Here is a 26,282-nt window from a genome sequence, read left to right on the forward strand (position 1 = left end):
ACAGTGTACATTCAGTCGGTCTTAGTGGCCGCTTTGTGTCTCCTTTTGGCCCACATTGTGTCTGTGGGTTTGCTCGGGTGTGTGATAAAGCCTGTGTGTTTGAGTAACAGAGAGAGAGAGAGAGAGAGAAAGAGAGAGAGCAAAGCAAAAAAAAAAAAAAAAACCCTCTCAAAAGCCTCAAGGGGGTTTTCCTCTGAAAGGGAATGCTTTTCTCCTCCCCCTCACAGACACTCTCCTTCCCTCCTTCCTTCTCTCCCTCCCTCCCTCCCTCACCCTAAACACTGAGTTGCTGAAGAAGTGAAAGAAGTGAAAGAGAAGCTGAGGGATCAACAGGCAGCTTGACAATCTGCGTCGTTCTGTGCGGCACGCTCAGACTGCTGGGAAGTTTGCGAAGAATGGAATGGACTTTATTTCCTTGTCAGTCAAGGCGACTCACTGTCATGTGGATGTTCTTCAGCCAGCTTCTATTGTTGATGTACTAAACATGGCAAGTCTGTCAGCGCCGAGCCCAGGGAGGCTGTCTGGAGATGATTATCAGGAGCAAAACTGAAAAATCTTCTGGCTTGACAAAGAAGAAACTCCTGCAAACATGGTAAAGTAACAGCTACGCTTCCCTCCTTTGTGCCATTCCTCCTCCACCGCTGCTGCTTTGTGTCCCAAGCACTGAAGTGCTCCACTGACCCAGTAACTGGGAGCAGGGCTTTCTGGCTCGAACAAGTGATTTGTTTGTTTCTGTGGCTTTGCAGACCATTTGTAAATTAGATTTTCTGGAGCATATTCTCCTTCTGGCAACACTTTCTTTGAGTTGCGTAATGCACGTTTTCTATTTTCATTTTTTTGTGAAAGAGATAATGAAGCAGTTTGTGGGACTGAATCACGCAAGCAACCCACAACATCTCAACGTTTTTAAGTGTGTGTGAGAGAGAAAGAAACAGAGAGGCACAGTGTCTTTTGTGTTGCATCTTCAAGTACTCTGATCACCACTTTACTGATGTGGATGGCAGACATATGACACCAAGAGGAGAGTGTTTTTGGTGTGTGAATTTTTTGGGCGCCTTGCATGCATACATAACGGAATTCTCCACTCTTTAAAAAGTTCAAGCAGCAAAACTTTTTTTTACGGCTGGAGAGTCCCGGTCTAATCCCGGTCACAACAGAGTGTAATTAATGACGATAAGTGAGCCGCAGGACGGGAACACGTTAGGCTGATGATGTGTTTGTGGGAGGATGTGGCCTCTTTGAACTTTTTCTGACTTGTTGCTGCTGCGGCAAAAAATTCGTCCATCATAAGTGTTTTAAACTTCCATAGATTGGACAAGACAAACAACTTTTTCAGTGTGTTCAGTTAACTTTTCACTGAATGCATCGCTTCTCTTTATAAGGAAATCTGTCAGACCCATAACGTCTGCACAAGCATGCCAGATAAATGATGGCTTTGGAAGGAGCAGGAAGGAAGGATGTTTAAAGAAGTACAGACTTGGCTGCTCATCATGGCCACGGCTGTTCGCTCCTCCTTCGCATCCACAACAACACTTGTTTTAGAGACTTTTACAGCCCAAGCTGTTTATTTTACTCATTGAGTGATGTTTTCCTCAGCGACCACACCGATCGACAGCCACCGGCCAGCAGGATCTGAATTATTAGATTACTGCGCTGTGCACGAACCTGGCTTTCTTTCCAGGGTAAACACTTTGCAACATTACAAAGCCCAGATCACTGGTTTTCTGCTGCACACTGTGGCACTTAGTTACTGTATGACAAGGACACCGAGTCACTTATTCACTCGCAAGGTCAAGCCCTTTCTTCTGGAGGCCTGACGGCAGTGTACAGTAAACACAGTGATGTTCCTGGTGTCTGTTGCAGTATTTAAAGTTCATTCAAAGCAAATGCAAATCAAAAAGGCAAGCTGCCCTTGTGTTTTGAATTTGCTCTTCGTCCAAACTCAACTCAATATGCATCGCTTCCTAAGTGTAATTCAATCATCTGTGCAAAGTTAGGAGACAGGAGGGAGTGAAAAATGGCAGATTTAGCATTCACGAGGCTTTAGATTAACACTGTATTTAAAATCCAATGCAAAGGAAAGCAGCTTTATCTGCAACTTTTGTTTTCGTTTCTTTGCTCTTTTTGTTTGTTTGAAGTCTTGTGTTGAGGCGGTCGCTTCCACTTGATTTATCACAGTTTCCTGCATAAGAGCACCGCATGCCGATGGGTTTTTCTTCACCCTTTCTTTGAACCGTTAATTAGAAGGTTTAAATTATGCATCAAATTAAAGTTGGTGTACATTATGCCTGCAATACGAATGTTTTCCTTTCATTTTGACGTTGAATGCTTTACCCTTCCAGAGTTCATGCTTATCAGCACAACTTAACCCTGTATTCAGAGATTACAAACTGAACCACTCTTTTCAAACTAAACAAAGAATTTGACTGATGCAGAGCAGGAACGGTTTATTTGTGAACTGCTTTAATATGTATATACAATATATCCCCTGCTTTGAGCAGAACATATGGCTGGTTTTCTGTGTGTGTATTTTTTTTTTTAATGTAGGTCTCTTGGGAAAATGATTACCCACCCCTGCAATCTAGGCTGAGCTACAACAGACCCAAATGTTAATTTTCAGCTTGACCAGGGTGTGAAGAAGGGTGTTTTTCCAGGAGACTGCCGGATTGAATCTACAGAGCTCATGAACTCTTTTAAAGCATTGCTAACAGTGGTGAGAAAAATCAACAGCTTCACTCTGTAAATGAGAGACAGCTATAAAGTTATAGACGATTATATACCAACTCCAGTTGACGTCCGGGCTTTCTCAGCTCATGCAGATATTGCAATTGGCCACAGTGCAAGATATGCATTCAGTTTAACTGTGTGAATCCCCTGGATAAGCTCTGTACAGTCTACATGGTTTACAGTATTCATACTGACCTCGCTTTCCCGGGTCACAGCTGGCTCGCTCTCTCTCGCTCTCTCTCTCTCTCTCTCTCTCTCTCTGTCTCTCGCTCTCTGAATTATTTAGATATATGGATAACTGAAGGCATCTGCACCACACAAATTGGTTTAATTCTGCTTCAGTCAGCAAGTTAAACTTCAGAGCTGTCATGGAGCTGTGAACTGTACTGAATGTGTTTATTATCTCCGTATCACAAAAAAGTGGGTCAAACTCAACAGAGGCTCTGCATTATACAGCCAGGTTTTGAGAGGAAACTGTCGGTGAATAGGCCGTCCGCACGTCACATTTCAGCTTCCATTGTCTGGAGAAATCCAAGTGTTAGCGCAACATTGTCATTTCCTTCCCAGACTGGGTGTCTTTCCAGTCTCATGTGTTAAAGCTGAGCTTGGTTCGCCAGTATAGGTTTCAACAGTCGCTCTCAGTGTATCATTTTTGCAAACATGCACCACCACAGCTCTGTTTGCTGTTTACTTGCGCTGAATCGAAAACTTTGCATTCCTTGGGAATGAAGAGCAGCAGATGTCCGTACTTAGTTCACTCCCTATAAACATTTGCACATGCTGACAGATGTAACTCACATATTTATCATGGCTCAATGGCTTAATGGACTCCGAATCCTTGTTATTTGCAGTACATTCCTTCAGGTGTTTGTTTAGCTTAATCGGAAGTAAATTAATGCTAACACCTTTTAATGTTTAGCTGTTCTAAAAATGTAAACAGTGGCAATTTACCCCTGGGATTTTAAAAAAGTGAATGAGCTCAGATCAAGGAGCATTTTGAAGGGGGATGAGTTCATGTATTAATCAGGACAAACAAAACCTGTGTGAACTTTTTCAATCATTACTCGTAATGCTTGTTTTTATTGTTCAATCAGACATTTGATCTTTCATCTGAGCGTCTTGGCAGTATACCTGTGCAAACACTACCGTGTGTTTTCACCAGCCTCTTTAACTGTTCACCTGTCGGATCATGCGGTGACATGACAGGCAGGCGTCCAAAAAGCAGGATGCTTAAATCAGATAAGGATGCAAGCAAAGGCTCAGGGCAGGTTCTTCAATATCATGGCAGCCATTAAGTGCAGACATGAGTCAGAGTTTGCGATGACAACAGAGATTTAAGCGAGATTCACACACAGTTGGTTCATTGTCCCCTAAGATTCTAAAAGGCGAATTTCAACACGAACGTTTCCAGCAGTGTTGTCTGAAGACTTTCAAGACGTAAGCCACTTGTTCACTGTAGTGGTTTATGAAATCAAATCTCAGTTAAGCCACATCCTGTATGAGCGAGCTGCTTTCAACCAGCTCTTGGATCTCATACAAAATGAGGAAAAAAGGTGAAACCAGAAAAGTGACACTATTTATGTGCCATCTTCAGTTTCTAGCAGGTCTTCTAAATTACAAAATGAATGAATAAACGAATGAATGATTAGGAATTTTACGCTTAAGGGAAGTGACCGGGTGAAATTTTTGCTTAGATGACAGCATAGTTCTTCTTATTGGTGGAAATCTGAAAATCAGAGCAGAATAAGCCATCCATTCAGATGGCAGGGTCACGGACTTTCGATGAAATCCAGTAAAAGATGGAGACACTGATTGTATGTTTCTGGTTATGATATGACGGAGACGACTGTGACTAAAACTGCCGATGATTAAGATCGCTGCAGGATATGTCTGTCCAACTATTGACTTCTGTGCAAAAAACAGTCAGACAACTCACTAAGGATCTTTAGTCTTTCTTCTTTGCATGATAAAGTTTCATCTGATTTGGTGACAAACAGCACCAGTCCCGAGTCCGTGCTGTCTGCTGCTGAGAGCTGGAGGTGACTCTTGAATGTTTCTACAAGTCTGAACATGGAGACGAAAGAGAAGTTTTAGGATTTACTGGCAGGATTTAACTTAACTGTCACTTTAGTTTATTTTTTGTTTTTTTGCCTGAAGGTGAACTGATGGTCCATTTGTTCCAGGGATTTTAAAGCAAAGTGATGACCAGTCATGTTAAAGACATCAGCGGGGCCTTTAGACGTGCCGCATCAAGAGCAGTGTCCATTTTCAAACGTTAATCTTCGTCACAAATACAATGAGGTCAGTTTGCTTTTTGCCTGTTATTTTGATTCTTTGTGGCTGTTGACACACTGTGAGATACACACACTGACAGTTTGTTTGTGCTGTGGCTCAAATCTGGACCAAGACTTTCATCAGCCACAGCCTCGGGCAATATGGCGAAACCTGCAATTATCCGCCTGATGCTAAAGCTCCTCGGGGGGCCGAAGTGGTGGACAAGACAAAGGGAGAGTGTAACCTCACAACAAATGCCTCTTGTCCGTGTTAGCACACTATATTCAACCAAACAAAGATTGCTGGTGGAGACTGCAGTTCTCTCCAGAGTTAAATCACAGGCTGCGCCGGACAATAGCGGGAAGAGAGGGAATCCCCTTGTCTTGAATGTGCAGAGGAGGCAGCGTAGGAATGTGGTCAGCTGGACATTGATCAAAAGCAACAGTCACAGCAGACCAAGATAAAGGCTGGGGATTTAAGCTCCAGCGAACGCTCCTCGCCGGCTGATTGTGGGAGTTAAATGCCCTGTATGAAAAAGCAGTGACTCTTTTTTGTCATCTTAAGTTTGCCAGCTTGTGGCAAACTTCACCTTCCGTCTCTGATTTACCAAAACATCATGTGTGAATCTAATTCTGACAGAGTCGGTGAAGTAAACAGAAAAGCGAAGAGAAACAAGTGAGTGATACACTGTTTTTTACAATGTTTTGACAACTTTAACTTTTTCTGATGATAATTTCTTAAAATGGACCACATTGCTCACTTCAAATGCCGCAGACTGTGAGATAAAACAGTTGTTTTACATTATAGCTTCAATGTGAGATTGTGTTTTTGTATGACTTATGTCACTAACCAATCAAAACAGTAGAAGCTCCAGTAACTTCTGATATGTTACTGTTTTCTTCAATGCAGTCCAGTTAGAAGGTTTTGAGTGCTGTGTAACAAGAAATATGACTCATCACACAAGCAGTCACTCTCCCCGAGTTCATTTGGCTGTTTGAACAAGGCGCAGCCGGGCTACACTAAATAAATCTCAGGAAGGTATCACTCACAAAAGTATCAGGAGTCAAACCACCCACAAAGGTGACTTCGAGTCCGGAGGAAAAGCTACTGTTTGAGCCTGAGCTGACAAAAAAGATTTATATCTCAAGTTTGGAAAGACGTTGATGCAGCAACATACAATCTAAACTAGGTTAAATTGTAGAGATCAGAGTAAAAGAAAAAGAAAAAAACGGGGGTCAAACACTTCGATCAGTGACATTTGTGCAGTCACAACACACTGCGCACACGCAGAATGAACTAATTTAAACACAAGTGAAGCAATTAAAAAAATCCTCGCTCTGTACAGCCACTTAGCGGAGATGAGTTTTATTAGACGTGACCTGAAGTCTACTGTTCACTCTGAGAAATACAGTAGAAACCCAACGTTAAGCGGCTGCAGTCAGTCTTAAACAGCTGTGATGCATTACCACTCGAGAGCGTGCCTCAGAGGTATTCGCTTCTCCATTTCATGATCTATTGTGACAGATGTGCGCAATCAGAAAAAGGAAGAATTCTTTTCCACTGAGGACATGAAACGGCTTAAGGTATACATGGACCAACAACACTGCAAGTGATCAACTACTGATATTGACTCCAACATCCCATAATGTCTGGTGATGCAGTTCATCAGCGTGATTTCATCTCATATTTGCACAGAGGCAAGTTAATGTGTGATGTAGTCAAAGAGTCTGCTTGGTTCCTTTTTTCAAAAATACCTGAAGGATTTACAGAATAATTAATTGAATCATTACCAACTGCGGGAACTGAATAACATTTTCCGCCAAATGTTTTATGTCCGAGGTGCTCACAGGCATTCTCATCCGCTAAACGGTCCCAGTGTGAGGCCTTTGAAGCTGCCGCTCCAGTGTTTACCCAGGGCTGGTCTGGTCTCACTGAGGCCATCAACCTAAATGAGGAGAGGGACTAAAAACTGAGGCCTTTGTCGGGCCGAGAGATTAACACAGCAGGACACTGAGAACTGATTGTATGAATAGCAGGCCTGCTGGGGTCAGCAAATGACTTGTTCAGATCCATAAGATGTGTCAACTCTGTATTGTCCTTGATAACTACACCTTTTTTGTGAATCAAAACTCGATTTATTGCTGTATACATCTACCCACACTGTGGAGTATGTTCCTGTATTAGTTTGAAAAAGAGACTTCAGTGAAAACAGCAGCATGTTTCTCTGCACAGCATTCATTATTGGAATGTCTGATGGTACATTTACCTTTAAAGCTCTGGGTTTTGTTTTTAGTGAAGTGCTAATTGTGTGTTTGACGCTCGGTGGATTTTACTTAAGACCCTGGTGAGATAATGACTTGTTCTGGAGTTTAACAGTTCTACTGCTCTGGTTTGTCATAAAATACAGGTCGTGTTAACGACACATGTGCCGAGCTATCTACCAAGCCATCGTCATAACTTGCTCACGTGCAGCATTTCCAGCATGACTTGGGTTCCCCCAGAGAACACTGGGAGGATCCAAGGCGTCGCCATTTCTAATATTGTGAAAATTACATTTGCACATGTCAAACAGACACTTTCTTTAATCTCGAGCTGGCCTGCGAACGTGTTCATTCTGTTTTGAGAGGCTTTTTATTTTGCATGTTTGTGACAGTGGGTGTGTCTTGTGACATTTGTCTGCTCTGAAACAGCTGTAATCCTTCATCCTTTTTTGTTGATTTAATTTGAAAAAAACATTTGCTTTTTGAGTATTCAGACATGTTTTGTTTTCTGAGATGCATCCATACCTTGTTGGATTTGTGCAGTGGGCCCATATTTTAAAGCTGACTGACATGAAGACCCCCACACCGAATGGGCCTCAGTTGCTAATCTTCTGCAGTGTTTGGAGTGCTCAGCATTGCGTGAAAATGTCTGGTTGCTCTTTAGTGGCACCCCTCACATCTTGAAATAGAGCTCAAAGTTGGACTTGATTCACCAGAAATGCTTTAAAGATGCCCTCTTTTTATCCAAATAGTTTCCATGCGTTTAGCTGGACCGTGGCACAGCTGGTGCTTCTGGCTTTTCCATACAGACTTCCAATAGCAGAGTGGCACATAAAGTAAAAACCAACACACAGCGCAGTGCCATACATGGTCACATCTTCATGGACACTTGTGATGAAGCCATATGCTTTTTTGTCATTTTGAATTAGACCAGAGGCTGGAGCCCGGCTTTACTGCAGATACACCAGCTCAAATGAAGCAAGCCCTGGCCAGACATAAAACAAGCTGCAGAGACTCGTGCAGGGAAGATTTAATCACCTCCATAAAAGAGTTGAAAAGCTTCTGCATGAAGGAGCTCATACCTTTTTATCTTTACTGATGTCTCCTTTAATTGCCCAGAGATAATGCACTAATCCACAGGTGCACTCATGAAGAAAACCAGATATCACACAGCTTTTTCGTGCGTGAGCTTGCATATTTTAGAGGGATTTAAAATGAAAATGGTGTACCTCAAAAATTCATTGTTCGTCGTTTTTGTTCCTGACTATCCATCCAAGTGTTAATTTACAGTGGCACGGAGTAACAGTTTTCAAACATTCACCTGCACATTAAAATAAAAAAAAAAAAAAACGTGTCAATCAATCTGTGCATGTAACACATCCACAGCTTTCACCGAAGACATGAGATCAACAGGAAGCAAGAAATGAGTGAATCCCTCCGAGGGCAGAACCCACGGTGTTCACCTTTCCTGACGCATATAAATATTTCTAGTCAAAACAGAATGAAAAGGTTGTGAATGATAATAGCAGATGTCAAATGAAGCAAGTTGGACAGCTGCCATTAAAAACCTTAACGACTGCAACACCAAAACATTTCAGTTCACTCGACATCTGTTTTCTTCCTCCTTTTTTGCAGGACTTTGTAGGCGGAGGATTTATTTAGATAAATTAAATGTTTATTTATCATGGATTTATTCCATGTCATTTTTTTTTATAAAGTTTATAAAAAAAATGTTATCATGTGCCATTTATCTCTCATAACATCTGTGGGAAAATTGTAAAACTGACAAAAATATGTGCATATTTATGATTTGTAGTTACAAATGTGTTTTTACAACTGGATTCTGTCGGAGTTTATGAAATATTGTTGCCTTATGTAACAAAAACACAACAAATATTCCCCAGATGTGTCCTTTGTCAGTTTTTTAATCCTATTTTAACTGTTCAGTGGGTGCTCTATCCAAATAAGGTGTCACTTTTTTTATATTATTCAGATTTTTGAAAAAAAAAATGCATACATCAGCTGACTGTTTTGCACAATTTGGGGCTATGGGATGAGAAGTGTTATGCTGGAGAGTCATTCACCTTCATTTTTAGAAAAAATTGTCAAAAACTCACAAAAAGAGCAACTATTTCAATGTTAAACAATGCTGATAATTTCACCTATTTTTGTTCTGTAAACTGTATTTTTGTGATAAATCCTCTTCTGAAGGTGAAATCCGACCATGCGAGTAATACTTACTAAACCTGTGCCAAGCTGCTGTTATACTGACCTTCGCGTCTTTGTGTCTTGTAGAATCCAGAATCTCTGGACCTGTCCATACAAAGCGCCTTGTCGGCCCTCTTCCCACCGTTCGAGGCCACGGCGCCCGTCGTCCTCAGCCAGCTGTTTCGCACCATTGATGAGCGCTATTACGGCGACGCTCTGCAGTGCATGCTGGACTTCCTCATCCCGTCCAAACACCTGCTGGAGAGCGTCCAACAGGCAGCGTGTGTGAGTATCAGTTCTTAAAAAAGATACACTTCAGGACATACATCTACATTTGTTTCCCCCATCTCTCTCAGTTAGTTATTCCCTCTGATTTTTTCCGAACAGAGTTTGATCTGAGATAAAAACTCTCTATTATTAAACACATAAGTGGCCGTGCACGGACTCTGAAGATAGCCTGGATGCCAGAAACAGGAAGTTAGCCGATAATCAGAGCTGCCTCATTGATAAAGAACACCATTCACTACTACATGATGGAAGTGACACAATATATTGATTATCTGGTGTATTGTGCAAGAAATGCTGGAAAACTTAGAATTTCGTATCAACAAACTGAAAAGAATTAAAGATTGGACAATCAAATTCTTCTGTCAGACAAGCATGCACAACTTTCTTGATACTTAAAGAAAAAAACAAAATCAATTTGTGATCTATTAATTATATTCATAGGTACCAAATAAGCAGAAACATTTCTTTCAAGTTAGCTTATTAAATTGCTAACCTTACTGAAAATTGCTCACTACAGAGTGAGCCAGTGCAATACTGCACTGCGGCTTCCAAGCAAACTAAATCCAGACACGCCTAGAATAACAATGGAAAACATTCTTCAAAGTGTAATGTCATTGTGAAGTGAGGACATTTAATAACACAGAGGAAGTTGAGGTTTAAGAGTAACAGAGTTTACAGGTTTTGTGCAGTCTACAGTATGAATTCACAGACTGGCAATGAAAGTAATTTGAGCTCTAAGCAGGCAGAATTTTTAATTGCTTAAACCAAAACCTGATTACAGTAAGTTGATAAAAGATGTATGAAATCACAAACAGGAGTTACAGATGGACAAAGCCATCTGATGAGGAGGAAAAACATAATTTGTAATTGTCAATTAATCTTTCTCCTAGGCTGGATTCTCCGATGTGGTTTTCCGCTGTGAAGGCTGGCCTCTGTGTCTTCACGACAAGACCGTCATCCAGTTAGCGCCCGTCAACCCTCTACTGCTGCGTCCTGGCGACTTCTACCTGCAGGTGGAGCCTTTTGGGGACCAAGCCGCTCGCATCGTTCTAAAGAGCCTCCTGGAGGAGGGATGTCGGGAGGTGGAGGAGACGCCTATCCCCGAAACCTCCTACCCCTGCATGTTCACTGAGGACTGGCTTCAAGACATCAACGAAGGACGTCAAGGAACTCCTCTGTCACGTTGTTTGCTTTGCACGGATCAAGGAGTAATCAAGTTACCTTGGGCTAAGATTGCAATACCAGAGTTTTTAGACAAGCCTAAGATCATGCCAAGTTGTCGGGAGCCTCCCCCTGAGCCAAAGAAGTTCTCAGGTGCCTTCCATTTTCACTCCGCCACCCTCCCTCTGGATGCCATGGTTTTTGCAGCTAAAGACAGGATGTCTGCCTCTTTGAGACCTGCGGACTCCTCTTCCAAGCTTGTAAAAGTGGATCATGAAAGACGAGCCCCCAAATCCTGCCCTAAACCTCTAATCAAACCTGTGGGTTGGGTTTCTCCTAATAGCTGGGACAGTCATAACTACCAAGAGATCGAGGGTGATTATGTAGACCTGGTGGACGTTGGCAAAGGGAGGGAGTTCAAAGATAAACCAAAAGATGGGCACTCAAATCCACTTGATTCACTTTTATTCAAGCCCGTCAGGCCTCCCCCACCTGTTCCACCTGGGAACAGTGCTTTCTGTGGACAGACCCTGCAGTACAGAGATGAACCTTGTCTACCACTCACACAGGAGATCATGGATCAGGACTTGAAATGCAGATACAGAGATTCTTACCTGGCAGCACTGAAAAACCCAGTCGCTTTTGAAAGGGGGAGTGTGGACCTCCTGGCTGCCTTAGAGGAGGTCGGCCTGCCCGAGGAGGGGGACACAGAATCCAAAGGTCAAACTGAAGCTCAACAGGACCAGTCAGGAAGCGTTTGTAACCACTTTATGTTAAATATTGAACCCTGCCAGCACAAACAGTGCTGTGAAGCAACGTCACAAAACTCAGCGTCTCACCAACACATCTGCTCTGAATCACAAAACCCATTTAAACAAACACGTGCCGATTTAAAATCAACTCCCTGCTTGAGCCAGGGTGACAGAGCTCAGACAAAACGCGTCTCTCAGCAGTCGCCACATACTGCTTGTGTGCATCCTGTGACAGATGCGCCTCTGGCATCCTGTGACGGCGAGACGAAGCCCCGGCAGAAGGATGAAGGTGTGAAACCGTCGGGCAAACACAAAGTCAAAACAAGGTCTTTGTCCACTGTGTCAGAGACGGCTTTAGGAAGTCCACTTCTTTATAAACTCAACAACAGAAGCCACAGCGATATCTGCCCTGAAACCATCACCAGCCTCATCCACTGTAAGAGAGACGAGCTGCTGGATCAGGGGACACCAAAGCAGGACAGACAAAGGAGCCCCAAAAAAGGTAAGCAGAGTCAACATGTTGGAAGTAAACAATCAGAATCCTCCAAAACCAAAAAATCTCTGCATTTTTACTAGAAATAGATATATTCAAACCAAACACGGTGAAACTCGACCATGACCTCGCATGTTTGAAGGCGTGTGCTCCACTGAGGGTCGCAGTTCATAAAGACTCTTTACAAAGAAGGTTCAAAGGTCAAAGATCAGGTTTGAGCATGATTTTCCTCCAGGGATTCTCCCACTGCTGTCTAAGTTCCTGGCCCCATTCACATCACTTCCATTATCAAGGGAGTGAACGGAAATATCATGCTGCACCCCCGTGGAAGAGCGAAGGCCGAACCCACTGGGCAGAAAGATGAAGCAGAGCATTTTTCTAATGATGAGAGACAGCGTAACACACGAGGAGGAGGTTCCCCTGTCCTCTGAACCCTCTGGCATGCAACCGCATGCCCTCAGAGGGGCAAGTCGAGATCTTGACTGGCGACACGCTTGTCACGGACTATGAAAGTGGCAAAGAGAAAGAGAGAACAGATGAGGCCTTGTCAGCTCAGAAGAGACCTATTAGGATGTCTAAAATCAAACCCAGGCTTTAGTAGCCGGGTCTCTGCTGTGCTTTGTTATAGAAACCATGTCCAGTGTTTAAAGGCTGTTAGTATATCACTGTGCAGCCGTGAGGAGTCGGTCCATAAAGACAAGCAGTTGTTAAATGTTATGGTTAAGCAAATTAATCCCCACTATTGGCGTTAAATGGCCAGAGGGATACAAAAGGATATAAAAATGGTGAGTAAACAAAGGCCTTGAAAGCATGTTCCACAATAAAGACCTTTTCTTTCTTGCTGTTCAAAATGTATTTTTCATGTGATACATCCTCCTGCACTGTTACTGACAGGATGTTTTGTATTTTTTGACAGAATTCCTGTCAACTAAAAATGAAACTACAGCTGGAAACGCCTCCAAACTCCTCAACCTGAAGACAGAAAAGCTACCTGACACTCAGCTGCCGCCGCAAAATGAAGAATGTAACTTTAGGAGAATCAGCGGGCTGCTTGAACTGGGGATTATTTGTTTACCAGGTAAATGACACGAATGAAAAGCCAGTGAGAATCCCATTATGATCATGTCATAAGAAGAATAAACTAAATAAAAGGTTAATGTTCTGTATGTTTGTATATGATATAATGATTTGTCTTTTTAGAAGATTGTAGTTCCTATTAAAATGTCAATATTTGTCGAGTCAGCACCGTTTTTCTTGGAAGGTATTGTGAGCAGCTAATGAAGGAGCTTGTCTGATGTTCTGTTGACCTCCAGGCAGCCGGGACAGGACTGGCAGGGCAGTGGTGGAGGTCCACGGGGACAGGAAGGAGTGGACGTCTCCTCTCCTGTCAGCACAGACCATTTGTGAATTACTACTCTACTTACACTCCATACCGAGGTACAGCTAACAATTAATTACACAATATTTCATTTCATTTTTTAATGACTGATTAATCTACAAAATAATGATGTTTGAGTTTAAAAAGTTGTTCTGACCTTGATGCACAAACAGGTCTCACCACAAGAGAGCAGCACATTACCACTTTAACTTCCAGACCATCCAGCAGGCTTTAAAAAACAAAGCATAACATTTTCCATCCACATTAACTGTTCCCTTATGGGTTGTCGTCTTATACGGACACTAACAAATAAAGCAGTAATTCTTTTTCCTTTTCATAAACTGGCTATAAAATCAAAACGACTACACTGACCCGAAGCTGGGTCACAAACACCCAGGGATCCACTGAGGAACACCAGAGCTATTAGTGTGGGATTCTTTGTTTACACTAACGCAAATGGAAACTTTGAAGTTCAAAAAGCTACTTGATCTCATCGGGCCCTGATGTAAAGGGCCATACCACAGCAGTGCTCAGCCAGGCAGGCTGCCAGCTGTCTGGTATGCAGGCTCTCGCCAGAATTAGCAGCTCGGTCTGATGTGGGTTCACACAGCTGTAACTGAAGAAAGGTCATTAGGAAGGGTGCGTGAAGGCGTCGGAGATGATAGCAGTGATCAATTGCTTTGTTTTGTTTTCTTCTAGGAAAGACGTTCGAGAGCTGGGAATGACTCTGATCATAAATGCCAAGAAGAAGCCTCCCCCACTTCACCTCTACAAAGCTCTGCTGATGGCTCAGGTATACACAGCAAGCCTTCAGGCACACGTCCGAAATGTTCATGAAATATACATTAATGTATAGGTGAAGAACAAATGTATTCAGACACTTCATCTTCTGTCATGTGCATCTCACTGCCTGCTACAGGAGCAAGCCCTCCATGCCGTCCACAGTATTGTTATATTGATGGACAAAGATACATTCCCACGACCTGAGAAGCAGCCAGGTCTGCAGGTGAGAAATGCAACTTTTAGTTGCATTTGTTTGATCTGACAGGTCAGGTGAGTGTAACTGTGCATTTCTGATCAAGTCTTTTTCTATCAGATGGACATGGTGACAACTATGAAAGCACTGAACAAGACAGTGGAAGCCTCCCAGCTGACCTCTGACCTCGGAGGGACGTTCATGTATAGTCACAGCGACTGGCTGCAGTTCCATCAGGTACTAAAATATGAATTATTCCTAACAAATACAATATATTCCATAATCACAAAGAAAGAGAGTAAGGATGCATGATACATATTGCATAAGACTGACTGGATTGTCTATAAATGTTGACATATTGGCAATAGTCAAAAGTCAGAAACACAAAAATTAAATGAAAATGACGATAAGGCCAGTAGACTGCCCCACAGTGTATTGCAGTGGCAGCACGGTCAAAACTGGGCCCAAAGAGAGAAAGAGCAGTGTTTTGTTGATATACAAATCCCAAAGCACAAAGACAACATCTTTTACACTTGAATGTTTGTTATTTTTTGCAAGCCATATTGCAATTACACGACTGAACCTTAGTTATATGCTGGTGTTTTCATCTGGTGTCTCAGGAGAAAGTTGTTCAGCCACAGTGGAAATGATGCATTACCCACACACCCACACCAAACACGCATGACCTTTCATGTTCTTTAGCTCTGCTTTGGTCCAGAGCACTAATGTGCCATGAGGGCTAAACAGCACAATCACACTGTGAGGTGGTGCAACCCTGATGCTCGCTACGCTTCATGTTTGCACATCTGGGCATTTAACGACAAGAATCCCAACTGTAAGCAACTGTAGTGTTGTGCAACTTGGAGTAAGAAGAGGGGTCAATACACAAAGGACCGATAATAAGAGGTGTTAATGAGCAGCTGCAGCTCATTGTAACTAACTGACGATCTACAACTCCATAAGTTTGCTTTTGTCTCAGGTGCTCTCATTTTACGACACAAAGCTCCTGCCGGCTTAATTTGAATACAACTCATTTCAGAGACTGGTTTCTTTCTTGACTGACCTGCGAGAGGCAGACTGCTTGCTGCAAAAGGCCATCAAGAAAGTGGACAGCAGAAGACAAATGGATACAGCTCAGGTAGTGCACAGACATACAGTGCATGTCTGATTAGGAACGAGAGGACACAGAGACATTGTATCAGTTCTGGTGCGACCTGCTGACTCTGTTGCAGGAAGTGCAGCAATGCATTCAGGAACAGAAGGTTTCAATGAAGGAGGTGTTGGAAGACGCAAGACTGGTAACGCTGCAGAGGGAGGGAGGGGCTTTACTGGCAAGGATGAAGAGAGAGGAGTTCAGATTTCCACAATCTGAGGACTACAGGTACAGTACCAGATATCTGAACTGCTGTCATGTGTCTCATCCATGTCAGCTGTGTACAAAGAGATCGATAAAGCACATTTATGAAAAAAAATGTGCATCCTCTTTATAGCAATGATGGTAAATTACGGTTTCTATGAGAGCCACAAAGAAAACTTGGATGACTGTGGATTGCAAAGTTGTGAATTCTGCTAAAATACAAATAATTTTCTAAGCTCTATCCTTAAAGATTTTATATTTTTTGCATGTTTTGTCTGAAAAATAAAATTGAAATTGTAAATATTCTCCCTCGCATGGACAAACAAATGTACGCACAAAATACAGACAGTGGAAAAGATCCCGTTCTCGTCCGGGCGTCTATGTGCTCTACCTGTGCATACACAGGTTTTCTCCAGAGACTCCGGTTTTCTCTCCCAATTCATTGAACTAGAGATCCTACAGTGACCCTCTGTGTGAATGAATGTATGTGAACGTCTGTCTCTTCGTGTTTACCCTCTGATGGAGTGGCGACCTGCCTTCTGCCATTAGTGGGGATGGAAAAAGCATTTCACTGTCACTGCTTGATAATGGTAATTGATCATTTTATCAATTGTGGCTTTTGGAGTTGATTTCAGTCAGGGTCTGATTTTGGTCATTTTTGTTTTTGGTTGCTTAACAGAGTTGTACAAATGTAGTAAAAAAATTGAGAGGTGTTTTGGTTCAAATCTAAATTGAAATGTTAAAAGTTATGTTGTTTTACAACGTGAGACATGCAGTATCTTCTGTCACTGGTGGAACAGTTGAAGATCATATAAATCTCGCCCAGCTTGTTTCAACTACACAGTCATGGGAACAGCTGTACTATAATTACCCTCTTAGAACTAACACCGCTGCAAGCTCAAAAGCAATGGGATTTACTGTACAAATTACCATTTATGATCAGCTTTACCAAATAATTGTTTTTACAAATCTTTCATCAACAATCATTCCTACACATTTACTGCTGGTGCAACGTTCAGTCGTCAAAAAGACTTCATTCACTTATCAATGACACCTAACTTTACTCTCTGATGAAAAACAATGCAAGTTGACCTCACATTAATGTATATCGTATAAATACTAAATATTCGTGATTTGTAGGATCTACATGTATCGATCTACAGGTCATAAGGTGGAGAAGTGGTTAACGTTCTTGTCATGAGTTCAAATACTGGACAGGCCTTTCTGTGTAGAGTTCTCCCCGTGTCTGGATGGGTTTTGTCAGGGTGCTCTGGTTTCCTCCCACAGTCCATGAACATGGCTGGATGGATGGATAGATTTGTTCCTCACAGTGTGTATTACTCCACATCACAGGAGCTTCAGGGTTGTTCATGATCAATAAACCAGAAGCTGTACTGAGCCAGCTGCTTACAGTACTTATCAGAAAGTTTTACACTCTCTAATAATTAACAGTTTGTGCTTCATTCTATTTTGAATCACTACACATCAACAAGTGCCAGTACTGCAAAAATGCCACTAGAGGGCTGCAGAGACAAGTCTAAGTCCAAGAGAGGGGAGTCTTGACTCCTTCGTTTGCTTTTTGAAGATACATTACCTAATACATTGCTTCCCAGAACAGTGAACCGGTTGACCCAGAGCGCAAAGGTTCCACCAACTGGACTCATTATATATTTCTGTTCTTTCTTCACAGAGATGCTTTGGAGTCTGTGACAAGTTTGTATAACCAGGTTGAGGAAAAGCTCCACAAACTGGTGATGAGGTCCAACGAGTCTCTGCAGCACCTGGACTTCCTCTTCAGATTCAGAGAGACAGAAAACAAGATCACCATGGTACCGTCGAAATCCAGCTTATACATCTCAAGTGTAGAAATATTGTTTTTTTCTTTTAATAGAAAATTAATAAGCTTTTTTTGTCTTTTCATTGCATTACTTATGCTGCAGCTTTGAGGCAAAATGATCTGATCTCTACATTATGTCTTACAGACTGGTATGTGGTTCAGTACAGAAGGTGAAGAGAGACTGAAGGCCTCTTACACAACAGAGGACAACCTGGCATGCACTGAAAACGTCTTAAAGCACTTTCATCTGTTTCTCACACAGTCCAAGGTATTACTGCAAAATTACAAAAGCAGACGCTAGTTTGATTTGGCTTTCTGTGTTTTTCCATACACACCTAATGTACGGCAAATACGGGAAATGAAAATACACTCTACTTGACACGTTTTCTTTTATCCCAGGAAAAAAAACAGCATGCCCTCACCCTCGTGGCTGAGGCAGAGAAGATTGTTGGAACCAGCGACTCAAGTCCGGCAACAGATATTTTTCGGACTTTAGTCAGCACTTTCAAATCTAATATAGAAGATTTTATGTTGCGGGCAGAGCAGAGATACAAAGAACTGAACGCACTGGTGCATGTGTACAGCTTCTGTCAAAAGGTTTGTGTTTTTACCATTTCTCTGTACTTCAACTCTTCTGACATTTTTTATTTGATTCCAATTCTTCTCTTTTCACCGTATTGTTTTTTTTTGTAAATCATTTTGACTGATTTATGTATCTGTAACTTAATATCCACAATCTTGAATTCATTTTTGTTTCACTTGCTCTGTCCAGGTGTCAGCACTGACTGAGGAATGTAGTCGTTTTATGGAGCAAGTAGAGCAGGGGTGTTACTCAGTTCAGACTCCAAACAAACTCCAAATGTATGAGGAGAGATTAGGTGGCGAATTCTCCACCCAGCACTTTCAAGCTGTGAAAGCTAAAGTCTGCAGCGTGGGATCGGGGGCCTCGGGAGCGACCAGAGTGTGGAATGCGGCCTGGGTCCAGTGCCAAGAAGTCCGACACCGTCTGGAGGAGATGCAGAAGAAAAGAGACGTTGATAAGGACCAGATCCAGCAGGCCGCAGCTGCGAGCTCTTCAGGCGAAAGTGGGGGAGTGGAGAGGGACAGGAAAAGGAGTGAGGTGGGGGAGGACGAGAGCTCCCAGCCTCTGCAGACAACTTTGCCACAAGAGGCAGTCAATATTACTGGAAGTGCAAAGGAAAGCGTCTCTGTTGCGACTCCTCACCAACGTTTGAAAACTGAGTTCACAAGGAGCGGAGACAAAGAAAAGAAAGAGCCCCAGCTCCCTGAAACACCAGCTGAAAGTCAAAAAAATATGTTCTGGTCCAAACCATACAATAACTGCCATCTTGAAGGCATGCAGAAGTCCAGAGAGCACTACAGTGAAGCTGATCTGAGCAGCATTAGCTCTAGAAAAGGCAGCCAAGACGTTCCATCGCATCAGCCTTTAGGCCGGTCTCTGAGCGAGGGCTCGTATGCCAGTACTCATCTGACGAGCATCTCTGGCTTCACACCTTTGATTGTAAGTCGTAAACACTGTCAGAGCACAAAACAACCACTGGAACTGAATCTGCTCCCAGTCCAAAATCTGCCCACTTCCCATAAGCAGAATTTACGGCCAGGAAACCTGAAATGCCCATCGAACAGAGACAGTAACGGAGCGGAGGCTGACGGATGTCCAGCCTCCGCCCAGCGCCCTGAAGATGTGACGACTCCGGGGACGTTACTCACACCGACAGACCACAATGGCTGCAATGTTTTGTAAGTAGTTCCCCCTCCCTCAGATGTAATCTAAAGCTTCCTGAAATGTCATCTTGTACACTGAATCTTTTATTCGAGTATATCAAAGAATGACAGCAGTTCAGAAGCAATGCCATATAAAGAAAAATCCAAACATAGATTCTGAGCTCACCAGGGTTTAGTAATCAATTTTCACTTTTTCTCTTCCAACATGTTGAACAGGAAAGTAGGGAGGATCATGGAGGAGTTGCTATCTACGGAGAGGGAATATGTAAAGGCTCTTGGTTACGTTCGAGAGCACTACTTTCCCGAGCTGGAGAGAGCCGACGTCCCGCAGGACCTCAGGGGCCAGAGGGGAAGTATCTTCGGTAACTTGGAGAAACTCCACGACTTTCATCGACACCATTTCCAAGACGAGTTGGAGAGCTGCGTCAGCGAGCCTTTCAGAGTGGGACGCTGTTTTCTACGTCATGTACGTGCCCTGTGTGTGTTTGCTACAGCCTTTATCTAAAGTGCTTGGTGGGCAAACACTGAAGGGGAATTATAATTCTATAATGCGAGTTATACATATACACATATATATATATATATATATATATATATATATATATATATATATATATGTGTGTGTGTGTGTGTGTGTGTGTGTATATATATATATATATATATATATTTTTTTTTTTTTTTTTTTTTTTTTTTTTTAATGCGGAAAGAAAAAAGATGGGGAAACCATTTCAGAAAATCAAGTCACGACGAGTTCCATGACTCAACCATGGTTGGTAGATGTTAGGTAGACTGCGCCATGGTTCCAGGGCCGGCTCTGTTCATAGGCGCCCTCAACAAAGCTTGACATGCTCGCTTCGATTGCAAAACAAGCCAGGCCCGGTGCTGCATGGTTCCCATTTTAAGCCATAAGTCATCACTACTGGGTGTAATGAGCTTTTTCCAAAGAATTTCCTCTGAATAATTTCAGTGTGATTCGAATATATTTACTGGAATCGAAAGCTTTGATCACAGAGTGTTGACCTACCATTCACTTTGATAAGAACAGTCTGTTTTTTACACTGTAACAACTGAGTTTCTCCGGCTGTGTTCACAGTTTTTATTTGTTCTGTTTATTTTAGAAAGAGAGCTTTGCTTTGTACGCCCTTTACAGCAAGAACAAACCACAGTCAGACAGTCTCCTCATCAATCACGGACAGACTTTTTTCAAGGTGAGAGCCAAAACTGTTTCTTCACTCTCCATCCACTCATTTCTTATCGCACACTGCACAAAGTTGGGGGCTGCAGCTAATCTCAGCTGACAGGAGGTGAAAATCAGAGTTCATCCTGAACAGGAACATAGATCCTCATATTGGCAAGACGGAGAGATTGACAGGCACACACACACATTCACCAAATGATTGAGAGTGAAAACATCAACTTTCTACTTTGGTCAGGTCCTGAGGAACTGCTACATCATATTCCCTAAATTCTACCTTTTCAGCTCACAGAAAATAGAAGCAGCATTTTCCACTGTGTGATTTCATATTTGAGTTCTGACAGAAGTATCATCCTCCTACTGTTTGATCTACTTATTGCTGTCTCAGCAAAAGCAGCAGAAGCTGGGGGACAAAATGGACCTGTGGTCGTACCTGCTGAAGCCCGTGCAGCGCATCAGCAAATACAGTCTTCTCCTGCAGGACATGATGAGGGAGTGCGGCCCAACACAAACCAGAGAAATAACCGAAGTCAAGGCCGCCCTGGAAGTCGTTCACTTCCAGCTCCGACATGGCAACAACCTCCTGGCGATGGACGCCATTCACCACTGTGACGTAAGGAACCCTGTCAGTCCGTAGAAACGTCAAATCCAGCGAGATTGCCAGAAGAGAGACTCATGTGTCTTATGTATTGCACAGTTACAAAGACAGTATGTGCTCTATATGCATTATGTCTTCAGGCATGATAACATGAGCTCCAGTAATTAATCACCCTCATCCCACACTGAGCAAATACAGACGTGAGTGAGCTGGTACTGGCTCGACTTTAACTCTCAATATGATATAGTAAGCAATGCTCTGAGGAATATTCATTTTAATTGGCTGCACCAGCTGAGTCATTAATCATAATGAACATGGACAAGATGGTGAAGGAAGATATGATAAGTCCTCCGTTTATCCTTATAAACTAAGGGGAGGTGCTGCATCTGGAGCTCCTTTATCTGGACAGCTAAGACACAAGGAATGGAGACAGGTTTGAAGGAAAGTTGTTAGTTTTAATACATTATGCCTACCAATCAAACTATAGCAATTTTTATACTAGAGAAAACTGTAAAACAAAGTGCTTTACATGACAACACCTGAAATAGTCATATAGCTGAACGCCACAGCAGCTGTAATGGGGCAAAAATATTTTCTGAGACCAGAAAGAGGAGATCAGTCCTGCAGGTTATAAAAACATGAATCAAACTGAAATACTTTGGCAGTGGTATTTAAATGACAAAACAACTCATGTGTAACATGAAAACTGAAATTCAGTTTTCTCTCTGTATCTTTGATTCATTGACTAAAACCTGAGATTCTTCCTTTCTGAAAGTTATTTTCCATCTCAGACTTACTCTCTAAAACACATTTAAACAGGGGATCCTTTTGCCCTGTGATGCTAGAAGAGAAAGTCCACTGTGTGTCCTCTGTTGACGTTTCCTCATGTTCACACACAGTGAACTTTCTTTCAGAGTTATACAGATGACTCACAGTCACTCAGGCCCAGAAACACTGAAACAGGCAGCATTTTTCTGTCCATGTCAAACCTGAGGTAATTCACAATTTAATAAAAAAGAAAACACTCCTGATAATGTATGATTAAACAAATAAGATTATCATTTGTGTGTTTAATGTTTTACATTTCTTTAACAAGGTTAGAAGACTCAAACGTTGTAGCATATGCTGTAAATGACCATGACTTGTTCAGTGAATGTTTCTTTTGTGCGCTGCAGGTGAATCTGAAGGAGCAGGGGCAGCTGATACGACAGGACGAGTTCTTGGTCACGTTCAGGAAGAAGAAATGTTTCCGCCACATCTTTCTCTTTCAAGAACTCATTCTCTTTAGCAAGACCAGAAAAACGGACGTCGGAAATGACACATACATCTACAAACAGTCATTCAAGGTACTTATTGAGTACACACCCACAGGCGCTCGCACAGTCACAACCACACACACACACACACACACACACACACACACACACACACACACACACACACACACACACACACAGAGTTCTTACACTACCTTTAAAATATATCCACCTAAAAATGAGTGATATCGTGACCCCATGACCCCACTGCAGTAAATCTAACAGCCCTGAAAAGGAAAGGCAGTACCACTTCCTCTTTTCAGTAAATCTTGACTCAGAGTATATACGAGCTTACAGATGCTGTAAGGGAATTAAACGTTTACATTTTTCCTACCAACATGAGAAACACCCCAGGTCTCATGCACACAGCAGAGGAATGGATAATAAATATGCTACCGGATTCTTCTGTCCAGCTCACATGAAAATCATCAGGCTTAAAATGCATTCCACTGAAAACATAAACATTCACAACTACAATATGTTTTAATGACTTATTGAATCAATCTGCAGTTTTTTCAGTTCACAGTCTCCATTGTTCTGGTTAACATTGACTTCATTTCTGAACATTTTTCACTGATGTTTTTCCAAGTTAAAGTTTTTGTCAATTTAAATAAACTGCTTTCTTTGTTTTGACACGATCCCTTTTACCCCTCTCTGTCTCTAGACGTCAGACGTCGGCATGACCCAGAACACTGGAGAAAGTGGCCTGTGTTTTGAGATCTGGTTCAGAAAGAGGAAAAGCCACGATACGTACACGCTGCAGGCCGTGAGCCGCGAGGTGAAGGAGGCCTGGACCAAAGATCTGGAGCGGATCCTGTGGGAGCAGGCAATACACAACAGAGGTAGAGGGTCAGCAGGCAGATGAATGTTAAAGAAAATGTTTATCTATGATGATTATAGTAATTTCAAGATTTCATCAAGTCAATTATAGAATTTTCGTTTCTATCAATCGATTTGATTGATTGCCAGATTGGAATTTGTTTGAATTGTTCTATTACTTTCTTTAATGGAGTCAAATATTATTAAACAAATACATTCTTATGTTTTTTTTAGAGGTTCGCATGCAGGAGCGAGTGTTCCTGGGTATTGGAAACAAGCCTTTCATGGACATCCAGCCCAGTGAGGCAGCTATCAGTGACAGAGCCATTAACTATGTACTGCTGGGAAGAGGTATGGAGTTCATCAGCAGATACTGTCAAGGTTGAACCACTCTTTGTTTTGTCCCACCTCAGCACACGTCTGTTTATCAACCGTCTCCTCACCGCAGAAAACAAGGTGCTTTCCTCCTCCGTGGGCTCAGGTGGCTCGCAGAACGAACTTCCGGGAGGGCGTCCAAAATCCGTTGGCTCGGGCAGCAGCTCCTCTTCCTCGTCTTCCTCTGGGAGGGGGTCCCTTGTGTACTTGTGTGGCCCAAAGCGGAGGGTGGTCTCAGGAGGCCCCGGAGGATATGTGTCGCCGCCCGGAGCCATGGAGGAGGATGACCTGGACCACGAGAACGGAAATCAGAATTTACTATGTGAGCGTCAATATAATCACAGATGTAAAAATCATTATGTCTTCATCATTCTTGTTATTTAGTTATAAAAATATTTTGGAAAGACAGAATTTATCCAGTTCTGCATGTCTGTCTGCTGTGTCAGTGGACAGCTCCGAGTCGTCAGGAGAGAGCGTCAGCGGCTTCAGCTGCTCCAGTCACAGCTACCAGTCTGCAGCGGGAGGAGAGTCGGAGGACAGCGCCTCCGTTTGTGCCTCCGTAATCACTGTTAAAGAGGCGGCGGCGGCTCACCCGACTGAATCCAACGCGGCGCAGCAAAAGTCAGATATTCTGGCAGAAAAAACACAACCACCAGATGTACCCAATCCCAAACCTCAGCACCAGACTGAGGATCAGCCCGATGGAAAGGTGCCACATCGAGATTTTTATATATTTGTAGTAAAATGTTAGAAAATGCAAAGTAAAATGTGCAACTTTATGATAAATTATTCAAATATATTTTTTCTTTTTTCATTAATATTAACTCACTGATGTTTTTTTCTGGTTCTCTCGGGTTCAGAGCTCTGGTGTTGGAAAATCCACTGAAGTTTGACCGGTGACAAACAGAATAAGGTGAAGACAATACAATAAGACAATACAGCAAGAGCTGTGCAATGAGTGACAAACTTTTCTTTTCAAACTATTTTTTACTTTCGAACTATTTGCTTCAGCTTTTTTTTTCCTTCTTCTTTGCAGATCTGGAGCAAGCCATCAAAACCCAGGAGAAAATGTCCGAACGATTCAAACAGATGTACCTTTATCCCAGCTGTTACTGTAATCTAGTGCCACTCTGTAAATATGACTGCTTTCTCATATCAGCACTAAACCAATAGGTCACGTAGCTGCCTGTAACTATTCTGTATTCTGCACATAAACTGTGGAAAATGCAATGTTGAAATTCAAATCTGACACAGCTTTATGTAGTGTGCTGTAAATATGCTCAGTTTTATAGCTCAAGTAAAAGATTCATAGAGTTGTTTCGGGTTTTTACTGTGTGCTCATATGATGTTATAACAAAATGCTAAATTATGTTTTAGTCTGAAAATGTGGCTAAATTACTGTGTTATAATTATTTAATCGTAATTACATCCATTATGCCCTAATTTGATGGCTTTTTTTTTATATAAAATCTGACAAACAATATTGCATTAGTGTATTTTGTATACTCTCTGGAAAAATAAGACCAATAAGATCAGTTCACTTTCTGTTTTCCATCTTTTAACAGTTCTGTATAAACTGTTTAAATCGATAATGAATACTGACTCTCATAAAAGTTGTTGGGCTTTCAATTTCAAATACAAAATATTCACACTCCCAGTGTGCGGCTGCTTTAATGTGTCTTTATTTACTCATTTCACTACATTTAACAGCACTAAAACAACAGGTAACACAAAGGTTTCCTTCTCATACGCTACAGAACAAAAGCAACTCCTTACTGGTGACCACAGAAGAGCAATTTGTCTTTTTTTTTTTTTTTTTTTTAACAGATTCATGTACTCATCCTGATTTCCTGTGTGATGGAGATATTTCTGATTTTCCCCGTCTGTCCACAGGACACAGTGTCTCCGCAGGCTGCACAACAGAGCATGCATTACTTAGGAAATGATTACAACACATCTTGAATTGCAATTTTTTTGTATCATGAGCACATATTGAAAACAGTGAAAATACAGTGATTTTCAGTGAGGGTGAAGGGGGTGATACAGTGAGGGTGAAGGGGGACGAGGCCCCCTTCACCCTGTCAGCTGTCGCTGCCTTTTCTCCTCCTTCAGATTGATATTGACCACAACGGACCAAGAACTCCTCACTGAGCTGCAGGTTTGAAGATGCTCTGACTGACATTCTTCCTTTTTTTTCCCAACACTTGCCAGTTCACCTTTCTAACATTCTGTATTGGTGTTATTGGTCACAAAGCATCTGAATATCCATATCTGCCAAACAATCAGTTTACAGTATCCCACTACTGTGAGGAATTTCAGCTCAATGTAGCCACCTACTGGCTCAGCTTGCTGTTTGAGCATTTAGTGCTTGGGTGTACTGTACGTAGTAGAAGCTGTGCATGTGTGGTTTTAATAACCAAATTACATAAACGTACCGCATATTTCAAGCTTCAGGGGAGCAACGATAAGTGAGTGCAGCTTGGCACTACATATGGAAAAATGAAGAGTGATCATTCATCTG

At 42.2% G+C, this 26,282-nt stretch overlaps 1 protein-coding gene across 2 annotated transcripts; it reads left to right on the forward strand.

The window, feature by feature from the left end:
* The first annotated feature begins 289 nt into the window (after positions 1-289).
* On the forward strand, positions 290-25,412 carry quob (quattro b). Of its 2 annotated transcripts, XM_030092129.1 has the most exons (25): positions 290-592; positions 9,558-9,755; positions 10,649-12,173; positions 13,081-13,242; positions 13,478-13,601; positions 14,242-14,335; positions 14,462-14,548; positions 14,639-14,755; positions 15,558-15,656; positions 15,751-15,899; positions 17,566-17,704; positions 17,858-17,980; positions 18,112-18,309; positions 18,485-19,234; positions 19,322-19,473; positions 19,675-19,924; positions 20,577-20,666; positions 21,042-21,266; positions 22,427-22,597; positions 23,232-23,409; positions 23,621-23,737; positions 23,835-24,083; positions 24,208-24,470; positions 24,616-24,674; positions 24,798-25,412. In XM_030092129.1, the coding sequence occupies exons 1-24, from the start codon at positions 590-592 to the stop codon at positions 24,652-24,654; spliced, it is 5,502 nt and encodes a 1,833-aa protein (XP_029947989.1). In that variant the 5' UTR covers positions 290-589; the 3' UTR covers positions 24,655-24,674; positions 24,798-25,412. The 2 variants fall into 2 exon arrangements, with proteins under 2 accessions (XP_029947989.1, XP_029947988.1); XM_030092128.1 differs by having other exon boundaries at positions 291-592; positions 18,485-19,473; positions 24,622-24,674.
* Positions 25,413-26,282: the final 870 nt, after the last annotated feature.

The sequence above is a fragment of the Salarias fasciatus genome, chromosome 5, assembly GCF_902148845.1.
Source record: "Salarias fasciatus chromosome 5, fSalaFa1.1, whole genome shotgun sequence".
Taxonomy (NCBI): domain Eukaryota; kingdom Metazoa; phylum Chordata; class Actinopteri; order Blenniiformes; family Blenniidae; genus Salarias; species Salarias fasciatus.